This window comes from Epinephelus moara, chromosome 20 (assembly GCF_006386435.1).
Source record: "Epinephelus moara isolate mb chromosome 20, YSFRI_EMoa_1.0, whole genome shotgun sequence".
In the NCBI taxonomy this organism is placed as follows: Eukaryota; Metazoa; Chordata; class Actinopteri; order Perciformes; family Serranidae; genus Epinephelus; species Epinephelus moara.
Window position 1 is genome coordinate 25,348,476 of NC_065525.1, and position 25,432 is coordinate 25,373,907.

General features: G+C 40.0%; 1 protein-coding gene across 3 annotated transcripts in view; it reads right to left on the minus strand.

Annotated features, from left to right (window-relative positions):
- The window catches only part of LOC126407800 (FERM domain-containing protein 5), an 87,186-nt gene that overhangs the window by 22,940 nt on the left and 38,814 nt on the right, over window positions 1-25,432 (minus strand). For all 3 annotated transcript variants that reach the window (XM_050073019.1, XM_050073020.1, XM_050073018.1), the window contains exons 2-3: window positions 3,635-3,739; window positions 802-844 (exon numbers count right to left, since the gene is read on the minus strand). In XM_050073019.1, the coding sequence (XP_049928976.1) occupies window positions 802-844; window positions 3,635-3,739 (148 nt within the window). The remainder of the gene's footprint in view (window positions 1-801; window positions 845-3,634; window positions 3,740-25,432) is intronic.

A 25,432-nucleotide genomic window follows, 5' to 3' on the forward strand; every position in this document is an offset into this window, starting at 1 on the left:
AACTATTTTTAGTCGCAAATGCGAGTGTGGTGACGGGCGGATCGCCACACTGCCGACATTTTACTCCACCCGTCACGGCACGCTGTTTGATTGCGTTATCAAAACACGCCGCTATTATTCGGCCTTGCTTTTAACTTATTCCACCGAATACCGAATGTGTGTTTTTTTGCAATATTTGGCCGAATATATTCGGTTACTGAATATTCGGTGCATCCCTAACATCTTTGTGTCTAAGTGACTAATGGGAACAACAAATCTCAAAACTGGTCCAGTATTAATTGCGAGTGTGAATACTGGGGACAACAGCATACTGTTATTGTACTGATGCATTCAAATGGGGTTGTGTTTACTGTGTTCATGAGGAGAGTCCATATGAACACCTCCCTGTTGTGATTACGCCCTCATTACGTGGAAATTTTCTGAGAGCTTTGAGTTCACAAGTTCATGTTCAAGATTTGCCGATGTCGTAAACACAAGCTCGCAAGTTCCATTTGAACACAGCATACATCCACTTTAAGTGCTTTTTTTGGCCACTGACAGACTCAGATTATTAATATTAGTGTCTGACAACATTATGGAAAGTATCCTTCTGAGAAAAATAATATTTTGCTTTACTGTTGGCTTCATCCGGCCTGGTTGTTACTGTTTTTCTGCAACAACTCAACCAGCAAATAAAACTCAACGGTAAATTCTATGGATCAAATGTACATTAAGTCGTTCAACAGTGCAGACCTCATGTTGAGACTGAGAGATTTAATGGCCCAATGTTAAAGATTATAACGATAAACTCAAAGTACTTACATTTCATTTGCTTTGCAATTGATTTTGAGAACTCCAGCCAATGCTGCATTAGAGAAAAAAGATGAATGCAAATAATCACAAAATGTCACAAAAAAATCATCTCTGACTAATCAACACATCAAATCATTCAGATGACACTTTCAATAGCAGTTGACGTGATGTTCAGCTGTTACTACTGACAGTTTTCTGGGGAAACCTGTTTGTGTCACACACGGTGTTACAACAGTGCTGTCCGAGCATTATGTAAAATGCACAAGCTGCGTTGAGTATCATAAATTTTCAGGGTTTTCTTTTGAAAATGTGACGGCAGAGGTCTCTTGAGACGCTGTCAGAGCAGGACGGCTTAATAGACAACAGGTTTTGACATAACGGTGAGCTCCTGCTGGTGGTGACAGTAGCACAGGCTCTTTGTATCTACGGCCAGATTTAGATTCTTCATTCTCCCTCCATCTTTCTTCCAGGTTTCCTTCTCGCCAGCCCAACCCACCCACAGCAACAACCACCAAAATAGTCCTGAGTGACAGCATAGGAAATGCAGCATCAGCAGGCCTTGGCTCTTGTCTGCAGGACTACAACATGATCTGTGAACATGTGAATACTTCATGAATCAAGCAGTGCTACTACATGGCTCACAGCAGAGGAGCCTGATGGAACAACCGTCAGTCTGAAAGGCAGCGTGAATAAGAGAAGCTGAAGAACACAACTTTTCACTCAGGTCCACAGTCTCATTCTTCTGGCTAAATCAAACCAGATCCATTTTTAAAAATACAGCCGCATGTGATTTTTTAAAACGGACAGAAAGCAACACAGTTATTTGCACCTGGAGTCATTCTGAATTCAAATTCAACCACTTCTACTTTTAAAGGGGACCTATGAAGCTCATTTTCAGGTTCAAACGCTCAGTTTTAGCACCTGTTCCCTTAAGCCCCCCTCCTGGAGAACCTCACTCTGCCCTGACTGGTTGATGTTTCTGGGTCTTCCATATCCATGCTCTTCAAGTCCCTAGGAACAGCACTAGTCTCTGAAGACACTTTTTGGCGAAACCGTGGAACTACAATTTCCAGGTCCGTCACGTGATGCCATGCGGCCCAAAAAGACTTTCCTTCCATAGACTTACATCATAAGAATGACGTCTTTAAATCTGTGGATAATATTATTTAGCATCACAACCCAGGCGGATTGGCTATCTGGGTTTGATCCATTTGGTCCGATGACATTTTGAAAGACTAAAAGAGCTGCACTATTAAATAATGTTATCTCCATTCAAGTTAGTGGCGCACTAGACTTAACTTAGCCGCTGGTCCAGCAGAAGTCTCTAATATGCTTGCCCTATGGGTTCAATGATGTTGAGCAGAGTGGAAGATGCGGGTAATTTTACGCAAGTCTAAATTTTTTGGCTTCATTTGCCACTGAGCAAATTTTATAGGAATTATTTTATACATCCATGGTGCTCTCAGCCACCGACTTGACGTCTCTGCAGCCAGGGGAATGACCGTACTGGAGTATAGTCGTACTTTCTACTGTGAATTATTCCCAAGACAAAATCTTCACAATCTGTAATATTCTGGCAGGAATATGATCAGAAATCAAGGTGAAATAAACAACATCAGCAACCAAGATTACATGTTTACATGTTTCCCTGAAGTTGAGTCTGTGTGATTTTGTGGTTGTTAGCAATTGTGAAGCGACCTTGGGTTTCTTGAAAGGCGCTATATAAAATTGATTTATTATTATTATTATTTATTATGAAGTTAGCATGTAGCTACATGTAGCAGTGTAGGCTACATAACATAAACACATGCAGTAGCCTGCCTGGTGCAGACGACCACATAAAGAAATCAGCTTGTCTCAAAATTAGAAAAAAAAAAAGGTTGGAAAAAGTTTTAGAACCATCTGAAGCTTGAGGTTTTTGCTCACAGGGATTACTTTACAAAGGTTTACCTCATTATTTGAAACTTAGGCCACATTTAATATGAACATGCATTGTGATATTATATGCTGTATATGACCGAAAATAAGGCAAAGCACAATGGGTCCCCTTTAAAACATTGAAAACAGTGGATATAAAAAGACAAATTTCCATCTTGGAGTTTGGCATACCTAGTCTTACAACAGAAGCAGGAGCTATGCGATTTCTTATTACAAATAAGGTTCTATTTTTTAAGCTCATAGCAGACTTTTAAAGGACTAGTTCAACATCTTGGGAAATACTTAGTTGAGCAGATTAATGCCACCCTCATGTGTGCGTCAAATAAGAAGCTGGAGCCAGGAAGCTTCTCTCTTAGCTCAGCATAAAGCATGAAGAAACGGCTAGTCTGACTCTGTTGAAAATTCAAAAACACGCCTACCCACATCTCCAAATCCCACTAATCAACATGCAGTATCTCCTTTTTTTAATGCAAACACATACAGAAATGTAAAAGCCACTATTTATGGTTTTTCTGTTTATTCCAGTCTTCATGCTAAGCTAGGCTAACCATCATTGGACTCAAGCTACATATTAAACGGGCATGACAGTGGACTCGATTCTTTTATCTACCTCTTGCAAAGAAAGCTTAAAAGGGTATTTCCCCAAATGTCAAACTATTACTTTAAACCAGCAACAAAGGCACCAAATCACAGGACTGGTAAGTTTTTAAAACTTCACTTCAGTTAGGTTTATTTTGGGGCATGGACGGTATTGTGTACTAGTAAAAAGGTCTTCTTAGGTCTCTCTTAAAAAGCAGATTTTACTCTTATCAAAAATGCCTCATTAAAATACTGAAATATAAAACAAAGATAAAGAAGCATGTACAGAAGATTCTCTGTCGTGCTCATACATACACACACTTACCCGCTGCTTGTCTGGATCCACATATCTGATGCCAAAATAGTCTTTCTCCAGCAAGTTGAGGTGGTGGCAGATGAGGTCAAACAGATACTGTCCCTTTGCATCCCGCTGTAACAGAACAGAAGAAAAACAAAAACTTCAGCAAGCATGCCAACAACAACAAATCACAAACATATTTGAACATGTGTCCAAGAAAAGATTCAACAAAGAAAAGGTACTGTCCTGAGTTCAAACATGAGAAATAATTCCTGCTAGCAGAATGTGCTTCAGATTTCTTTTTTAAAACCCTGCCAGAGATATCTCAGATTCATCCAATATTAATACACAGCCAGAGCCATCTGAAGTGTCTGGAATAAACCCCGTCCACAGCTAAAAGAGGAGCTCAAAGAGAGGATGGATTAAATATGCTGAAATCTCACTGGGGTTTTGCTAATACTCTGCATCCTGAACCGCATGAGGAAGCTTCCCTTGGAGAAACACTTGTGTATACTGCAGCACAGAGAGAAGGCTTGGTCCAGTGCTGTGTCCAGTATATATCTGATACCCCTCTTCCTGTTCACAACAATGTATCTGCATAACACTGCTGAACATCTTGGCTCAAACCAGAAAATCTGGATCAGACTGAAGATTTTCTTTCAGAGATCCAACAGAAGCACATAAAACTGTTCGAAATGTCCCATGGCATCTGGAAGAGTCTTAGATGAATATGAGGGATATAATCATCATAAGTACAATAATGAGAGATAATTACAACTGGGTGCATCACTGCGGTGAGCCAGGTAGAGTAATGAGTGACAGTGAGGTGCCACACAGTGCAAATCAGTGTCAGTCACTCTGAAGGGCTAGAATCAAATCTGATGATCAATAAGACTGACAAGCAAATGTGAAAACTCACAAGCTGTATCATTATATTTAAAACATCAATATGCAAACCTGAAATCTCACAGGATCATAAACTGACATCTTCTAGGAGGTCACAGACCTCAAAATAGTTTTAATGAAATATGTAAAACTGCTGTCTGTGACATTTCAGCATCTTGACTCTTGACATCTGAGCATATTTCTGGTAAATGTGATGAAGTCAGAAGGTGGGTGTGATTAATCAGTGTCAGGAAGACAGCAAAAATTTAACCTGGAGCCACTCCAGTGCTGTTACTGTTCACTGTATCCCTTCATGCCAGGGAGGCGTCATGTGCTCGTGCCACATCACAGACTTGTCTCAATGGGGGAGTTTTTTTTTGGAGGAGTGCTTTAATGGGTCACTCAGCACAAACACAAACAGCCATGAGGAGTCACACTGTATATGTGCATTTGGAGGGAACTGTCAGAACGACTGTTTATCTAATGGGAATTTTTTGTTTTTGTTTTTTAATTTTTATTATGCTTACATCTTGTATAAGTAAAATGTGAAGAAGTGGCTGTATGTCCATGCATCTGTTAAAGCTGCACTAATCCACGTTTTTCTTTGTACAAGGGGTTAGATGACTAAAACCCTTTTTACACTGCATGTTCAAGGCAGGACTGTTAGATCGTTATTCCAAGTTGCCATTCTGTATAATAAGGAACAAGTCAACAGCTGGCAGCGGAGGTAGCAACAGAGCCAAATAAACATCTGTGTAAAAGGGACAGCCGGCAGGATGGGACCATGGACAGTACAGGTGTATTAGTCAGTGTGTTATGTAAGCGACCCGCTGCTAGAAGATTTAAAAAGCAGCTAGAAGCAGTTAGCAGCTAACTCAAATAAGAGGAACAGCAACCGAAAGTGTCTGCAAACTGGGAAGCTCCTTTCCCTCCAAGCAGAGGATGAGATCCACCGCCATGTAACAGTATAATATAATGATATAATGATTGTTATTGCCATGTTGTGCCATTGTTATTTGTTAAGAAAGTGCAGCCCAACATGCATGCTATATGTCACACTATGAGCCAGTGATGTTGTGTTACATGTCACGCCCCTCACGCCTCTTTTGCTTCTGCGATGCCAGCATTTTATGCCGCCATTTACTGGTTGTGTAAAAAAGCAAAGCCAGCACAATCTTTGCTGTGGCAGTATTTCTGTGTCAAATGGGCTTATATGAAATGTCACTAACAATTACGAAGCCACCCAACTCTCTGAAGCATTTTAGCATTTTTAAGCTCATTGTTTGGGTTTCCCCGACCCATAGCTCAGGTGATGTAATTGGTTCACTCACACTGCTCTCATCAACCTTGTTTCGTCAACCAACCACACCGGACAGCTGTTTTCACAATAAAACTGACCCCACTATAAGCTTACAGACTTATGGACATCTGGGGGGCAGAAACATGAATGCAAATGGTAATGTTACTCTGTCTGTGTAAAGAGGGTTAACATTTGATTTAACTTAAGAAAGTGATATGTCACTGTTGCATTCATAGCTTGTTAGCCTACTCTAATATGGCCCAAAAAAAATTGAATGAATCCACGTTTAAGACGTGAATTATCATGCCTAGAGCTGAGTATCAGAGATCAATACCTCCTTAAGGGGGAACACCACCTAAATTAAGAATTCCAATAAATTATTTCCATGGCCTATAGGAAAGTTCAATCAATATTTATGATTTCTGAAAGCCTGAATCCAGAAAAGTAAGTCCCAAACTTGTGATGTCCTAGGGTCTGAAGTCTTGATCTGCTCCACAGACAATGAATGGGAGACTAATTTTGTGGACTCACAGAATGTCTGTTTTCTTTTTTATACCCAAATGAGCTTTATCTATTGTAGTGTCCTCAGTCCTGAAACAGAAAATGTCCCCATATACTCAATAACATTTCCCCTGGTGCTCTCATTGTCATCCAGAACATCCTTCCCAGTTCATTGTGCGTGGAGTATCTCCAGACTTTATACCCGATGACATCACAAATTTGAGTTTCAGCACTATAGTTCTGGGATATGGGAGAGATTTGTTAATTTTTAGTAATACCTTTGGACTGTCTTAGACCATAGGAATTAAATGTATGAATTTTGAAAATGGGTGAAGTTCTCCTTTAATACCAACCAAAATATGTCTATGCAGTATCAAGCATTTAAAAGCTTTTGGTAGCTAGGTATCTAGAACAAACCCTTGATCAGCTGTTTGTGTTACATACAAATGGAAAACGGTTTAGTAGAAAACACATTTATATTGTTTAAACATAAACCTTTCAAACGAGACTCAGTAATATTCATAACCATGATTAATTCCCATGTTGGCTGAGGTCTATGGGCACTTAAGTCTCAGCTCTTCTAATGGCTCATGAGGAGGTCAGCTGAGGTCAAGGTTGGATAACCACAGTCGGCCGTCTCACTCCTCCTTCCTCTCTCTCTCTCTCTCTCTGCTCGTTACCTTGTAAAGACAACTATAAGTGTCAGTGGCAGCACTCTCCTCCGTGTCATTACTCAGACTTCAGATAAAAGGCACTTCATTAGGACAAAGGCCTGTCGATGCTGAGCTTGTTGCTTAACCACCATGACTCTCTGTGACCAAATGCCGATAGGAGCTCCGCTACTGGAGGTAACTGACCTTTCTGTAGCGAGACAGAGGGGCTTCATGGGTGCTCGCCACTGTCACTTTGAGATTATTCCCTCTTTGTAACATTACTAACCAATCTGACGTGCCTGCTAACTTCAATAAAGCCTTGATAAAACAAAGAAGGATCCTTGTAGCAGGCGCGGACACGTTTACAAAGATGCATTGACCAAGCACAGACAAATGTATACACAAATAAAATTTAAAAAAAACAAAACACAGATGTGCATTTTGAATTTTGCAAACTATTATCATTTGACTCTATTAATCCGTATGTTTAAATGCTCTTTAGGAAGTTGGTTTTCACAAGCTTGATACAGTGAGCTGGTTACTTAAAAAAAAACATCCATGGTCAAGGTAGGGGATTAGATAAAGATGATTTCCCAGCTACATGTATCCTTGAGAAATAGTATTTCTTGTTCAAGCATACACTTTATATCTGCCAGTCCTGCATTATCTAAATCTAAAAATATTCTTTTCCCTGTTGAAGGGCTTTTTTTGGGGGAGTTTTTTCCTCATCCATTGTGAGGGTCCAAGGACAGATGGCTGTCGTATGCTGTAAAACCCTCTGAGGCAAACTGTGATTTGTAATATTGGGCTTAATAAATAAAACTGAATTAAATCAAATTGAATTCTGGTTGCAAGCACTTAAAATAGAAAAAAAAAAGATACAATTAAAGCTAAAAATATTCAGGGTAAAGCATGCCTCCTCCTCTGGGTTTATTACTGGGCTGAGAATCCTGCTAGAGGGAGCAACAAAGCCAACCACAAATTAAAAAACGGTTCTGTATGGAGAGGACACACTGAGTCAGAAAAGACATCTGCTCTTTTGTTGCAAGGAGAGGGCAAGTTTGTTAGTATTCAACAGCACTCCAACCAGCACCCTCCCGCTCCTCCCCCCTTTCTTGCTCCCCAGTGCCCCCTACATCCATCTCTGCCCCACACCGACCACAGCTGCATTATTCCCCCGCTGGTCCCTCTAATTACAAGACTGAGGCCATTGCGGGAGAGAAAGGATGTCCTGAAATTTCTAATTAACACTAATAGACCTTTTCCTCACCTCAACTGGCATCTCAATAAAGCCCTACAGGAGCCTCGGCAGATTTATGTAAGGGTTTATTGGTTTGACCTGTGGTGGGAAGAGTTTTGAAACAGCCAGGTGACCAGGTGGGACCCTGTCAACATCATTCAATCCTACTGTGTTGTATTTGTTGTATTTATTTTAAATATGATTCCGTCACCTCCCTATGAAAATAAAAATAATAATTAAAGTAGGGATGCAGCCATTTATCTGCCATACATAGGTGTTGGCCTGACTGCCATCAGCCTCTCAACAAATAACATTCACCGATGCAAATGGCCCAATATTTCATTGTGCAGGATAAAAAGCAGGGCTCAATAACCAGCATCATCCTGTCGTCCCGGGTACAACAGAAAACACAGACCCCTTTGTGACGAAATGAAGGCAGTAAAAGCACCCTTTTTTTACCTGATAAATTTGTGTTGAAATCGGCAGGAGGAGAGCTATTACACGTTAGCCGTTAGCAGTCAGTGGCTGGAACTAACTGCTTATGAAGGCTGCACTGAGTCACTTTATGATGGGTTCAAGCTCTTTTCAGTAAAAATGAGTATTGGGCGAAGGTAAATTATAATGTTATCATGAGGTGTTCAAATGTGATCTTGTAAAATTAGTTGTGGGCGAGAAACAATACAGTTGTTTGAAGGAGAAATTTGTCATTTTCACATCTATATAAATAGATATAAGTGAGGGAATTATTATATAATATATATGGTAAAAAATATATATTTAAAAGGGCTAATAAATAACAGGAAAAAAACGGTATTGGTGCAAAAATAAACTGTGAGAAAAGAAAAGGATAAATTGTGGGGATACATTTGTTGACCAGTAAATCACCTCCAAATGTCCCCGTTATACACACTAAAATAATAAATCTTTAACATCATGATTCTCAAGAAAAATCATTCAAGAGATGTTGTTGCCTGATGCTGAGGCAACAAAAGCAAAAAGGTCATCTCTCTCAGGAAGGAACAAAATAATCTAAAAAATCTTGTGATATGCCTCTAACTGAAAACAACCCAGTGGTTCTCTAACATCCTAAAGAGCCCCCAGTGTACAATGGGCACTTTCCTTTCAGATTAATCATTAAAATGGTCTCCATGTCAACGCAGGAGCACAGACCATTAATAAAAGATTGTATCACTTTATAGAGGAGTGGAAACATAATGCCATAGACAGCGTGGGACTGTGTGTATGTGTATGTGTGTGGGTGTGCGTCTGTGTGTCTGTGTGTGAGCAGGCTCAAAGTACCAAAAACCCTGAGGTGATTTCTTTGGTTTCATAAGCAGATTACTTTCCTTTGTCCCAGGAGTCAGAGTGGTTGCACTGGTTAATGTGTCGGAGCGATTCACTGTCCTGACCGAGCTGCGCGGAGTTCAAGTCATGACCCCTGCCACTTCAGCTGGGACTGGGAGCACACAAAGGCCAACCCACAACCACTTACAGTTAATAAGAAGCTCTCTTTGCTTTAAAATCAAGTCCGTTTCTATCAAGTCATAAACTGAAACGTGTGTTATTATCCAACCAAAGCACATGAACAGATAGCAGTTACAATCCGACATCGTATCAGTTTATGCATTTACATATATTTTAGTTGTGAATCATGTGCATTATTAGTAGATCAGTAGATATTGTTTAATTAATATGTCATTCTAAACCAACAGATTAACGCAGGTTGTTGCAGGTCAAGTCCATACTATTTTGTATGAGTTTTAAAAAATCCATTATTCAATAGTCAGTCGTGATAATCCTGCACACTGAGTTCGATTCATTTTGATGTTTTAATCATTGCAAAATTCACAGTACGAGACAAAATACAGTCGTCCAGCAGTGAGGATGATTTTGTGGTCTTTTCACTTCTTTACAGTAGAAAAGTCAGGAAATATTGGGTCCATCAAATCTCGAGAAGACGTCCAGCAAGGAAAGTTTTACCTGCTGATAATGGAGCTGCAAAATAATCCGGTCATTTCCAGTCAACTATTTCAGGATGTCGGTGGTCTAGTTTGATACCCTACGAGCAATACTGGAGTCACACATTAAAGAGAAGACCACCAATTTGTTGCAATCCAGCTGAAATGGGACCTGTTCCGAACACTTTAATGATGGACAAATGATTCAGAGCAGGTGTGTGAATATGATTGACACAACGTGAGATCATATTTACTTTTTAAACGCACCACAATTTCAGACCAAAAGCACAGATTTGCTGTGCAAATGACTTTAGAGCAAAAATGTCCTAAAAGTGATTTTTAGAAACCCAATCTTTGAAAGAAAATAATTGGTGCCACTTCATAGCAGTAGTTTGAAGCAGATGAGGACAGGGGAAGATTCATTTTGTACAAATTCTGCTGAGTTCTGAATAAAACAATGGAGAAAGTGCAACTGGGATGTGACAGTAATGACACAAAGCAGGTGCTTCCAGTGCACAAATTCAAGGCAAACAGCTTTGTAAAAGCACCATAATTCAACAGCCATTAATAGTGGCTAAATGATAAATGCAGCAACCTACACGTATCAACACAGGGGCTGTAAAATATATATAATTTTTATCATCACTGCAGTGTCAACTTGTGCAATCAGAACACCATCAAAGATTGCGACATCCCACCCACAGGTTTTTTTAAATGAGTTTAAAGAAAGTACAAGTAGAAAACTGCAATTTAAAATCTAACTCTTTTTTTTTTAAATTATTGGTGCCTTTTATGTTCAATTCAATTTTCAAAACTGAATGTGGGAAATATTTTTCTTTAATTTATTTAATTCAACAAGCAACTTATATTTTAGCAGTATACTGAAAGCTACAAGGCAGACCTGACTAAACTTTGATATCTAATATCTGAGTATTTTTCAATGTTATCGCACATCCCATAGTTTAAACACACACCAGCAGTTTATCTAACAATCAGAGCCAAAAAATCTGTGTTTTAAAATACAGCTGTAACATCACACAATTGTAAGAAGAGTGCACCGACCTGCATTTACAGGGTTAATTATCAAATACACTTCTTAAGATAAGATAATGCCAGTGGCTAATGGGGTGAAAAAAAGAAATAAACTTCTGTGTAGCCTGTTTTAAAGTTCTGTATCATTAATCTAAAACTCCAAAAATTCTCCCATTAAGTCATAGTCAACAAGCAATTATTACACTCATTAGCTGAGGACGACAATATATGATTTCTGAGAGGCAGTAACTTCATAAACATCAGCCTCAAAGCAACCCACTGGTCAGTAGGAGTGCAAGAAATTACAAGCTTTATCTGATATCATGTAATACAATTTACTGCGCCCAGATAGATATCTAAAAGAAACTGAATCCTTCATAAAATGCAGTTAATGAAAATAGCTCATCTACTTAGGTGTGGAACCAATCGATCAGCATATGGTCGGACATCTGCGTCACTGTAGTAGTTCAATGGTAGCTTTTAAACAGGGCTATTAACTTATATGTAACCGTAGGCGGTTGAAGGGGATGCTGCACATGTAATAGAAAGTGACAGAATATCTCAAGAGTGATTAAGATGCTTCACTCAGACTATTCTAAGTCATCAATCATGGAATACGTATGCCAAGGGGACAGGGAAGACATTGACAAAAACACCATGCTGTCAGGGTGATGCCTTGAGGAACAACACAGTGTCATGTGTCATGAAGAGTGGAGCAGGTGGACCCAAACACAGGTTACTGCAGGCAACAGGGACTTAGAGAAATAACTTTTTAGTGAAGGTTCGTGCAGGCGAGGCAAAGCTGATCATCACGGAACAAAACCAAGGATCCTGAAAGGACTGAAATGAACTCCAGGACTTAAACACAAACTAATCAAACGAGAAGATGCAGGTGGAGAGAAGGAGGAGAAGCTCAGGTGCGGGGGATGAGGTGATTTGGCAGAAGAACAGGCAGGGAGCTGATTGGCTGGAATAAAACTCCGGGAGCAGGAGAGGACTAACGAGGCTGATTCAGAGCAGGTGTGTGTAGATGGGTGATGGAGGGAAAGGCAGCAAAGGAACACAGGAGAAAAAACAGGCACACTAGAAAACACAAGCCTCTTATATTAAACTGACAACTGTCTAAGAGTATACATGAATATAAACTAAGGTACCCAACACTTTAAACTGCAACCTGTTATTTCATACCTTTTTAAATGATGTAGACTACTCTACTGGACTCTCTGATCTCTCATTTAGACACTATTGATATTCATTTATAGTTCACTTTTAGTTCACAGCTATGACTTTTTTTTCCCTCCTGTATGCTATTTTTTATCCATTGTGAATTTTTCTTACACCTGATGATGGTGGGAATCAAAAACAGACACTGAAAAGATACTAAGCTCCACAGACTCTTTTGCACAACATCTGTGCATGAGCTGTGTCTGTGAACATAATGACTGCACTGTGAGACTGCGTCGAACTTGCTGAAAATAAAAAGAAGTTAAGTCTGACATCCTCTTACATGTAACGACAATGAGAGTTTTCAGTCACAGACTATAAGATTTTGCAGGGTCACTATTTACTAGACTACAATAAAATTCCTTCTGAGATTATTTCCCATCCTGCTAATGGTGGAAAAATTACACCAAATGTCCTTTAAGTATTACATATTGACAATTATAATATGTGCCTGCAAAAACACATAACTCTGGAATAAAGTGTCATATGTCAACAGTATTCTCATCAATTTGGCATCAATATAATCTATAAAGATAAACTATGTTTGAGTACAAGCTTTACATTTTGGATTTTGTCGCATCCACTTGCTACCAGCCTCTACTGGTTAGCTGCACTTATAGTATTAAGAAGGAGGGGACTGTGGGAATGAGAGACGAGATGTTTCAAAACTGAAGATTTCTCACTAAAAAAAAACCTGGTTGGATCAGATGCACTCCAAATTAAACACTGACCCCTGTTCACTCTACAGTTCCACCATTTTTTCCTTTGCTCCCACAGTCCAAGAGAGTCGAGACTTGAAAAAAAAAACTTAACAATAATATTAAACATGTTTGATTTTGTCCAAAAATGAAGTTGAGAAAAAGGCTGACTTAAGACAACTCGGACTTTTATGACCACCTTACTACAAATGATTGAGTTCACTGGAGCACTCAATAGCTGAGGTCAAACTCTCGTGATTTTACTCCAATATTTGAAATTTGTCTGCGACAGTAAAGTCATTTGGTGTAAGGCCAGTATCAGTTTACAACTCAGTCAAGTCATCACAAAAAGTCTGAGGGCACCGGGACACAGAGTCAGACTGCGACAAAGTGCAAAGACAAGCATTTTAAAATTTTAAAGATTACTAACCCTAAAAGTCATAAGCAAGTGTACACAGACTACACATAGATATATAAAGAAGTAGTTAATTTAAATAAGAAAAGGACTGTTTTAATGGCATACAGAGCTATAACGTAATGCAGTTGTAATGAGTCTTAGTACAAGACGATGCTGTGAACCACAGAAACCGTTTGTAGCTCAGTCTTGCCAGGCAAAAAGTGGGCCATCAAAACACGATGGGAATGTGTGAGGATTTGCCCCATAAATGTGAGGAATCAAGAGAATAAGTGCAGCAAAAGAGAGCTGTGGATAGAGCGATATGGATAATTGCTTTTAAAGCTTCTCAACGGTAGATAGTTTGAATGGGTGAAATTTGAGTTGGCATTTATGATTAAAAGAGGAATTCATGAGGGAGGAATGTTCCGTTCAGCTAAATGCCACGACCGCTCCAAAATTTTCATAATTGATATGTTTAACTGTAACCCCACTTGACACTGTTAACAGGGCTTTCAATAAATCAATGGCAGTTTGACCCTTGTCATTGTACTTTGATGCAGATAATGGCAGAGAAGAATCGATTTCAATGATCTGCAAAACAAGGCCAGATGTGAGCTTACATTCAACTTCTACATGCACTTGAAGTCAGAAACATTTTGAGAGTTAGGTTGTTATGTATGTGTTAAAAAGACCTGGAATAACTATGATTTTATGCGGATTTGGTGGTTGGCTGCTTTGTCTGCTAATGCTTCAGGATATAGTGATGTTAAATAATTATAGAAGGAAAAAGAAAATAGTCCAATTAAAGGTGATAATTAACTGTGTGCAAAACACAAGCAGTTTTACAGGATGTGTTACATCAGTCAAGGCAGCATTATGTCCCTTAGCTGCCTTTACCGCACATTTAAAACCATTGTTGAGGCTAGCACGTCTGACAGCTCTGTGTTTGCTGGTACAAATCGTGATCATGACAGGATTTAAGTAATTACTTGTGTTACGTTAGCAAATTTAAATACATTTTTTGGGGTTTAAAACTGTTTGCAACTCAAGAAACACACTTTCTGATAATATGCATTCTCCATTTGAATTTCATAATCTTTCTAAGACAAGCATCATGCAAAGCTTTTTGAAGCTAACCAGTTACAAATGTTTACAATGATAATGCTAGGCATGGGATGAGCTGCACCTTAATGCACTGTCCTGTGTTAGTCTCCTTTTTTGGTGCAAAAGTCAGAAGAATGTCACAATGCAGCAAAGGAAGACTTGCACACAGAACAAAAAAAGATTCAGACCGAAGTCTGGATTTCAAAAATCTCAATTTCACATGTTGCAGGGCTACACAGACAGTAAAACAGTTGGAGTTTCCTCAGTGTAGGAACAGGAAAGTCCAACATCAACTGAAACGTTTGCACTTTTTGCACACTATGCACATTTGCACATTATTACAATGATAATGCTAACATGCTGGTACTTGAAAACAGGTAGAATTTTTACCATGTTCACCACCTTTTTTTTGTGGGCAAGGTAAAAGTTGGTGAATAACACAAAGTAGACTGTACTTTGTGTGGGAATGTGATTAGCTTTGCAGGTATTTTGTCCTTTCGACCAAAGTGGTGGATCAATGGACACACTTAAAAGGCATAAAGAGAACTTCTGCCGTTTGCTTACTTTTTTCAGTGTTCTCCCATTTGTTCGACCGTGGGAACACAGCCTCCATATTTCATTCCTTTAACCACCTTCTTGAAAAGGTCGGCGTTTTGACATTTACACAGATTAAAAAAAACGTTGACAACTGAGTCTTTAATAATGTTTAAAACTAGGTGTGTTTCTCTTTCCGATCAGAAGTGGGGGTTTTTCTTTTGGGCATGCGTCTTTACCCCAGCCTTGCAAACTGTTGGCTAGTCAGTTTGTGTACAACATATCCATTACAGCACACACAGCTGACTGTAAACAGGCAAGAGGCCGTGTGCCGCAAACTGCGGTAAAAACCCCAGCTGAGATGCATAGTCCAAATCTACTATATATCTAAAAAAAAATGCTATTAAAACCTGAATAACATCAGTTTTTCCCACATATCTCAATCTGAAAATGCTTAATTCAGAATAATAGTGGAATATTAGTGTGCATGTAAATGTAGTCAGTGTTGAGAGTCTAAAGTCAAAAGCTTTCATAACAGCATTCCCTCTAATTCATAAATAGCCACTGCAAAATGCTCTGTATACAGTACATGACTACTGAAATACAAACAGGATGTACCCTCCGCACTGAAAACTGGCTCGAGATGTGGGTTTTGATGGAGAATTGTTTGTGATGTGTGCATAAATGATAATGCTCCTTCCTGCAGGAGCGAGGAAATAAACACGTTTCTCAATGAGGATTTCTGAGTCATTAGTCCTTCAGCCCACCAGTGATGGATTTTACTGCCAGCCAGGCTCTAATAGCTTTTCTGTCACATCTCTCAGCTGCACATACAGCTGAGCATTGTCGGTACAACTATATCACAGTATACCCACATTTTAAATAATCAAAGCAGCAATAACATGAAATCACCCAGGCATTAGATTGGTCTTTTACTGGCCAGCTAAATGTTTGTTGAAATGTTTTCTTTCTACCATCCACACCCCTGGTTACTAACATATCTATTATAGTGAGCTTGGAGTTGTTCCCCCCTCTGAACAACAGTTCGGTTTTCTTCCTAAAAAGTGTGTCAAATACCCCCCAAAACAGAATAAGCAGCACAATTGGTGTCATGCTTGGGATTAGCATATAAACAATGCCTCATTTTTTTGGCATTTGCACAGCTCTGGTAGTGATGCGGCAGTTCAGTCTCCCCCAGTGTAGTGAAAAGGCTGTCGGGCAATGACTCAGTCTTGCTAATTCAGACTGTATCAGCCCCTCAAACCTGACATTCATTCTCATGCACTGTTAACCTGTTCATGAAACGAGAGCTGGGCAGTCTTACAGCAGGCAGTATTATGATAACTACATCTTTGCCCACAGGCATGACGAGTTGTACCAGACGTGCACATTTGAGTTGCCGTCAAAGACTCGTTCACACACTGACTGTTGTCTGTTGTTTATCAGTGCAATAGCCATAAACACTCACTATTGGATTTCTGGGCAAGGGCAGCTGTTAATGCCTCTGAGCCTTTAGTGTTTTTTCATCCATTTCATAAATGACATTTAGGAACATAAGACCTTGACAGAAACTATTCCCAAGCAGGTTCACTGGGGCTTCATTCACCAATATATTCCTATGTTTTCTTAAATTTGTTCTTAAGAAAGATACAAAGAAAGGTCTGAATTAGTTTCATGACATGCTCTTAAACCACAGAATTGTTCACACATCTTTTCTTGTAATTATGAATCCTATTGTCCTTGTAAGTTAAAAGCATTTGCCGGTTGATCCTAATTTGCATAGGTAAACACCCAATCCCCATAAAGGGTATGGGACTGCAGGGCCATGGGCACACACAGGAGAAGAACAAGAACAAGAAGAAGTACAAGAACAAGAACAAGAAGAAGTACAAGAACAAGACGTAGAACAAGAATAATAAGAAGAACAGGAAGTAGAAGAACAAGAACAAGAAGTAGAACAAGAAGAAGAACAAGAAGAACAAGATCGAGAAAAAAGGGAAGAACAACAAGAAGTAGAACAAGAACAAGAAGTAAAAGACCAAGAACAAGATGTAGAACAAGAAGCATAAGAACAGGAACAGGAAGTAGAAGAAAAAGAAGTAGAACAAGAACAAGAAGAACAAGAACAAGAAGTAGAACAAGAGGAGCAAGAACAAGAAAAAAGGGAAGAACAAGAAGAACAAAAAGTAAAAGACCAAGAACAAGAAGTAGAACAAGAATAAGAAGAACAAGAACGGGAAGTAGAAGAACAAGAACAAGAAGGAGAACAAGAAGAACAAGAACAAGAGGAGAAAAGTTTACAGAATGCCCCAACAAAAGTCAAAAGAGGTTAGAGCACCCTACTCCAAACATTTACAAAAAAAAAAACTTCAATAGTTTTAAAGTGGAGGTACTTCCGCAAGAAGTGAACATCAAATGAGCTGTCATATTTAGTAGGGTCAGTAGAGGATAGAAAACAACACAAAAGGTGCATGGGATGCTAAAATTAGGAATTTATCAACCACCTGACTCGCAAACTGCAAACTTTGTGTCTTATAGAAGTGCAAATGTCAGGACTGAGGACAGACATGAATGCAGCAGCGCTCTCCAAGGTGTACATGTATGTTTGACAGAGAAAGGGGAAGAGAAAGTTGAAGATCAACTATTTCATGCAATGTTTCTGTAAGTTATAACAACTTATTCGGAACGCTGCTTTGTCACTTTTTGACCTGTGTGCCTGTGATATATTCTAGCGTGATTGATCACTAATTATTAGATGGTTCCCATTAACATAACTGATGTAAACTGAAGTGTTAGTATAGTATTTATTCTAAAAGACCATAATGCTTATTGTAAAATAATCAAAATAGTTATCAAAAGTTTTATACGAGGGGTGACTGAAAGGTTTTGATCCTCAAGGAAACAAAACAAGATACAGATTTTTCAGTGCTTTTTTCTTTTTTTTCTCCCTCAAGGGCAACACACTTGCTCCAGTGGTGCCGAAGCGCCTTTATCCCAGTGGAAAAGAACTCATCAGGCTGGGACCCTACACCCACTCTCCCTGCTATGCTTGAATTCTTGTACCCAGTGTTTAACTGTGGCATATGAAGGGGCATTGTCATGTAAAGTATTGAGCATATCTTAGTGGATTTCAGATGGCGACATTCCTTTGAGATGAAGATATCTGATCACAGAGCAATACTCCAGTTTCTCCATTTTCAACAAATCACTGACCACTATTCACTTCGAGAATGTGCAAAAATAAAACAACAAGAGTTTGAAACATGACCATGGTTAATGATAATACGGAAAGGTGGTAACCCATTTCCTGGGTTAGGCTCATAACTTTTCAGTCACCCCTCGTACAACTATAGAATTGAAGAGAACGCAATAAGTAAATACTGGACACAAAAATGTCAGCACAAACTGTTGGAAGTGTGCACTTTGGTTTGTTTGGCATTCTTGCCTTTTTTAGATAGGAAAGTCTAGCGTGAAATGGGGACAGAGACAGAGAGAGAGAGAGAGAGGGAGAGAGAGAGAGAGAGAGAGAGGGGTGATGACATGCAGCAAAGGGCCAGAGTTGGAATCGAAAGTGCGGCCACTGTGGCAAGGACATAGTCTTTGTACATGGGGCTCCACGCTCTTGAGTGTGCATAGATTCAGTTCTTATCTAGGATCAAATCCTAAATAAGAAAATACTGATGAATGGCAGAACCTTTGTGAAAAGAAATTTCTTCTTAGGATTGGTTGGTGACGAGGCCCATTGTTACTTCTAAAAGCTGCACTACGTGGTCTAACACTAATTGGTCTGAGGCTATAACTCCAGTGTGTCTCAGCCCTGGGCTTCTTTTTAAACAATGAGGCAACCACTTCGCTGAGCTCCAGCATCATCCTCTTATCCGAAGCTAACCCCCTGTCAGGGAGAGGCAGCTGGAGCTTACCCTGCAGTCTTCACCACTGGCTCTTTCTCTCCAACCTGCCGTCTCTAAAATATGCGTAGACACCCATTGGGCCTAATTGTTCCACTACCACGACACCTTCTGTTTGGCACGATTATCAGTGATACTGTGTTGATAATGTGAAACCCCTCTCTGTGAGGGCACACGCTTGCTGGTTTCGTCTCACGATCCCCTCCTGACTGTACACTGATGAATTCTGATTGCCTTCCTGTGCCGGAGCATTTCATCCGCACATTTACTGACTTAACTTTCAATTTTCCTCCTGTTTTTTCAGTTTGCTCACAAAACTGCCCTTTTGCCGCTACTTAAAGAATCTGTTGACACAAACAAAACAGCTGGTTTAAGCACTGTGCGTCTCCTTCAATAAACTGCAGCCGTCACATCTTTAATGAAAAGCAAGACTACACGGGATAGAGGGCAGAGACAAAAAGGCTTTCTGGGAAGACAAGAATTCACTCAGACACAGTTATCTTTTAACTGTCAAACTGTAATTTCCCTTCTGAATTCGTGGTCTTTTTCTATTATTATTGAAGAGAGGGATATTTCCCAGCCGCAGCCTCTCCTATTTTTGTCAAGTGGGCTGATTGAATGTGAAGTCACAGGAGAAAACCTCTTTTGGGAATGGCCCTTTTGCCATCTTTTCAACAGAATCACAACTAAATGTTAAAAGATACTGCATCTTGAATATTAGTCCAGAAGTTTCCCCAAAATACAGAACAATAGCTTTGAGTTTTGTTTGGATACCTTTAAAGAATAGTTTTCCCCTTCAGAATCAGTTGGGTTGCAGTGAAGAACAAGCCTCAGGGCTCCATCTATGGTGATTTTTGTTCCTGAGTTTTCCTCCTCTGTCACATTAAGTTAGTCTAATGTGAGGCTACCTTGTCCAAAACAGTCAACTCGTCTGAGAGCCTAGAACCAGTGTTGAACAGAGAGGTGATGACAGGCACATCACCTAGTCTGGGGTGTTTAATAAATAGCTTCACAAGAGCATAGTGGCGTAAAAGACGTATTTCACTGCTGGAAAGATGGTCTTTTCATAAAACTAGGCTGTCTATGCAGTAGAAAAACAATTTAAAACAGAGGAAAAGGGCTGTGGCATTTGTTTTTGCTCAAGTGGTAGAAAACCTACAATTAACAGAATGCACTGCCTTGCACCGGACTGAACAAGCGCTTCCTCTGGTCAATACATTCTCACTCTGACTTTGTCACGAATTGACGATTGGTCATGGACTTTTCATGTCCAGATACAATGTGCAAGGTACCCTGGGTGTGTTCTGCCTGTTACATGCATTGTCTTCTTTCAAAATACACTTCCGTTTTCACAGGAAATTCACCATTTTCAAACTGTCTATCTCAAAATAAACGCACTATGTCAGTACAGCACCGCAAATTGTTGTTGTTGGGTTTTTTTTTTGCACCGACAACTAATGCACATAGTTAGGTTTAAGAAAAAAAAGAACAGGGTTTAGCTTTATAATCTTATGGGACGCTAACGCCACTCTCCCAGGTGAAAGTCAATGTTTGTTGGACCTATCCACTGGCCCTCCCTCCTGCCCTACTCAGAGTTTTGCTGCCTTAACTTTCGTTCTTGTCCCACAGCATTTCCCCCTGACATTGCAGAGCACCATTAAAATATAACAGTGACCGGCCAACGTTAAAGGACGGCCTTTTTCGTCAGAGACTGATGCCACAAGTCACTGCCCATGCGCCAGATTTCGACAACTAATTTAACTGTAATACAAGATTGGCCATTTTTTCCCAGAAAGCAATATTGTGGCTGGCTGGTAACAAACAATCTTGCACTGCTGCTAAATAGTACACTAAAATATGTTTGTGAAAACATTTTAAGCAGGAAATATGTCATGCAGTAACAGAATCTTGTTTCATATTTGATCAACACTGCTTAGTTTTACCATTTGGTCTCAGTATTTTCAGCATCCGCTTTTTCAACACACAGTGAACAGTATGGCAGCCACTTCCTGCTCACAGATTCTCAATTTACAGCCAAACAGAGCACTAAAATATGTTTCTAAAAAAAAAATATGAGGCAAGAAATAGGCAATGCAGTAACAGAATCTTGGTTTATATTTGATCAGTGCAAGAAAGAGAGATTAAGAGAGACCCTTTCTATTCTCTTTGTGTCCGTGGTGGCGGGCATTAGTAAGAAAGTGCATTAGTACAATCTGCAGTTCAAACACAGCGCAAGAGCCAGCGAAACTGAGCTAAGAGATGAGCAGGGAGATCTGGGCACTGGTAATATGGGGGTAAGTTTACCACAGTTCATTTACACATACAATGCACATTGTTATGATGCAATGCTGGTTGAAAATCGGCAGAGTATCCCCTCATGATGGGACCTGTCTGTGTCTTGTTTCATTGCAGGTATGGGTATGTAAATAACGGTGAAACTATGAGGCAGAAATTCCAGAAGAGATCCTTTGTTGTCTGAATCATCTTGCATCGTTTGCTCTAGAGGGAACCAATTGAACCAATCAAAAGGTTTGACTGACACCAGTAGACATAGGCTCTGCTCTTGTTGTCCTCTTTGTCTCTGGTTTATCTGCAGATCAGGGATACAATGACAACAGTCTCTGTGTTCCGAGAGCCTCTTTCCCTTTTGCATAATTAAGAGCTTTCGAACACCTCTGACTAATTTATCACCTCAGTAAAGGCCATGCATAGGTTGCAGGGTGGAATTTAAATAGGTTTATGTCTCAGAAAATGCCTCTTATGCAAAAGCTTCTACAGACAGGTTGTCCAACTTCCCTACCTTCCATGCAGCAAAAACATGAACAGGATGATAACAGTGTGCAGCATATTGACAGATGAAAAAAACATGTGAAACCCAAAGCACACATAGGCTCTATTATTTGACAAGGCAATGTAAGTAAACTGCACATTTGCCAGCAGGACACAGTGATAAGATTGCTGCTGTAAAGTCAAAGGCAACATAAAAGTGAGCAAGAAAAGGCAGAGGCAGCAGGATCCCTTTGAGTGAATTCAAGCTTTTCTGTTGTGAGTAGGTGGAAGCTTGATTTTTCTGGCACTGCTGATGAAGTCACTTCCAGATGGAATAATGTTCGCTCGGCAGACACACCTGTTTTTCAGAGGGACTTTGCAGCGTGCACTCACTGAGGAAATTATTGTTAGTCACCAAAAATAGCTCGACAGGGATTTAACATAAAATCCTTTTGTTTGTTTTGTTTTAATCTTTAAGTAATTTTTGTATCTTTTTTTTTAAATCAGAAAACAAATAATGTCAATTTATTGTTGTTATGTTAACTGTTGCGATGTTTTCTGTATTCTGGTTCCATCTTTCCTATCCTGGCATCGCCAGACCAATTTGCAAATGCAAATTAATCTCAAACCTCTCTGTTCATTTTCAATTTCCAAGGGGCTATATCAGCACCCAATGATCAAATTGCCTCTGGATGCAACAGGATAGACGTACAACCAATGAGAGCAACAAAACGTGGCAGCGCTGAGTGTGCAGATATGAGCTGTGATGGTGTAGCATCAATACGCCTGTGAAGTGTTGCTGTTTTTGCTCTCAGACTTTTGAAAATAGTACTTTAACAGAGAGTTTAGTTGTTTTCGAAAATACCTCACAGCGCTCCTCTTTACTTTCTTTAAGTTTTGATTTGCTACTAAGGTTTATGCTCACTGTAGTGTCCCCAGCGCCAGGTACGTGAACCAAAAATGATGTTATCACGTATTGTGCGCAAAGGCTCTGCAAGCTGTCAGTTATCATATCAAACTTACCCCATATTAGATAAATGTTTGTGATTGGCCCAACCATGGCCAGGTTGGATTAAAATCTGTTGGAACGGAAACGGGACCAGATGCATCTGCCAGAGGAAATAAAACATGCATATGGTTTGATTCAGTAGGATTTAGAGGCAACTATTGGAAGAAATGGTATATAATATTCATTACTATGTTTCCATTAGTTTATAAGAAACTAGAATCATTGTGTTTTTGTTACCTTTGAATGAGCCATTTATATCTACATACGGAGCAGGTCCTCCTCCATGAAGTCTGCAATGTTGTTTATATAGTAGCCCAGAATGGACAAATCAAACACTGTATGTAGATACTGTAGGGCCATTTGCATTTGCATCACACGGCCAGTTCTCCCACACTTGGCACAAGGGTGAAGTTCAGTTTTGCAACTTAACTGCTAGATGCCAGTAAATTCTACAAACTAGACCTTTACAGCACAAATAGAGTAAATAAAAGGCATGGGTGATGTGGATTAAATCCTCTATCGTTTTTTTTAATCAGCTGGACAAAGTTGGATAGCGGTTGGTGGTTAGCATTGTTGCCTCACACTACAGGGTTCCTGGTTCGAGCCCAGGGTGGGGGGTTCAAACCCCGCGGTGCATGTTCTCCCCATGTCAGCTTGAGTTGTCTCCAGGTACTCCTGCTTCCTTCCACAGTCCAACAACATGTAGGTTAACTGGTGACTCTAAATTGTCCATAGGTGTGAATGTGGTTAACTGGTGACTCTAAATTGTCCATAGGTGTGAATGTAAGTGTGAATGGTTGTCTGTCTTTGTGTGTCAGCCCTGTGATAGTCTGGTGACCTGTCCAGGGTGTACCCCGCCTCTCGCCCAGTGTCAGCTGGGATAGGCTCCAGCACACCTGCGACCCCTCACAGGATAAGCTGTTACAGAGAATGAATGAATGGACAAGGTTGTCTATCTTTTGGTAACTATGTGACTAATCAAAGTATCACACCATCACATTGATGAAAACATCATATATGCCTTATAATTGTCCTGCTTATTGATTTGCAACTTTTTCCACCATAGTCTAATAGACCTAGAGAGAGCAGACAATTTTTATTGTGTTTAAGTATATATATCACCTACTCCTAGCACTGTTCATAGCATGTTTTCATCAGAGTTATCTGGTTGGACAAAGTCTTTTTGATAGCTGGACACAATTAAGGATAGCACAGAGGACAAAAACATTACACGAGATGTTGTGCTGTAGTTGGAGGAAAAAAATCTAGATTTCTTAATAAAGACAAAGATATTGCTCTTTACACTATCACATAACACAGTTATGAAGTAGTGCTTCTTTGTAAACTGCATTCAGCTGCCCCCTCACTGTAGTGATGCCTGAATTTCACTCAGTGTGCCTTTAGTACTTATGATGACCTCCCACATATTTGTAGCTGTGTCTGACTCCAGCACGCCAGAGGCTCTCAGTGTGCTGTCTGTTTAGCCCTCTGAAGTAAACCACTACTGCAACAAAATGCAACAACAGCAACCACAGCTGGTTGTCTACTTGACAGATTAATGTGTACGTATCTGAATATCTGGGACTGTACATGGTGTAAGAGCAGTACTTGTGTGACTGGCAGGCGAGCTGGCTGATTGACTGGTGGAAAGATGTTGAGCTCCATTTCGCAGAGTTGTCACCCTGTGGCTGTTTTAAACATCTCATGCTGAGCAGAGGGGCCCACCGTGGTGCCACTTCATCCCCTCCATTGTCTCCAGAGCCCCGGGAAAGATCACTTTCTAGTGGTGAATCCAGCCATAAAAATGCAGAAAGCTGTTTGGCCCCGGAGACTAGCTGCCTGTGCACACAGGCGTGAAAGGCTCACCACTGCCCCTGTGTGTCAACGCTCTAATGGAGGCCTGAGGGAAAATGTTTTTTTAGGAATGAGAGGCTGAAGAAATCTATAAGATTTAAATATTCACTGTAATAGTTTTTGTTTCAGATCTGTCTGCACTTACATCTGCATCACCTAGGTGAGACACCTGCAAGCTGCAGTCCACTGTTTGAGACCAACAACCAACAAAACTGACTGTGTTTTAGCAAGTCATTGCTGTGTTTCCATCAGCTTTTTACGCTCCAAAAGTGGATGTTTGTTGGCGTGACCATTGGCGGAGATAGTGCCACAAAAAGCAGTTGTTTTTTACACACATTGCTGCTCTACCTGCCAGAATTACACCCCCAAAATCGGGTATTTTAAGCCAAAACATGACCTTTTCCTAACCATAACCAAGTGCTTGTTGTGCCAAACCCTACCCACGTTATCCATCACGTTGCTGAAACATAAAATTATCACATAATAACTTGCAAATGTAACCTATCTGTGGTTTGCAGAACTGTACAATGCCAGTATTGTTTTTGGGGGCTAGTAGGTTGGCATAACATTACTGTGACAACAATAAAACCAGACATTGGGTCTCATTCATGAAACGTGAGCAGAAGGAATTTGTGTGTAAACTGTTCGCAGACGGAAATTTACGTGCGTGTCCGCATTCATCAATATTTTAGTAGCTCCGATCTTTTCGTAGCTACTAACAAAATCTACTCCTGCTCCTGACCACTCGTAGTGCTTGTG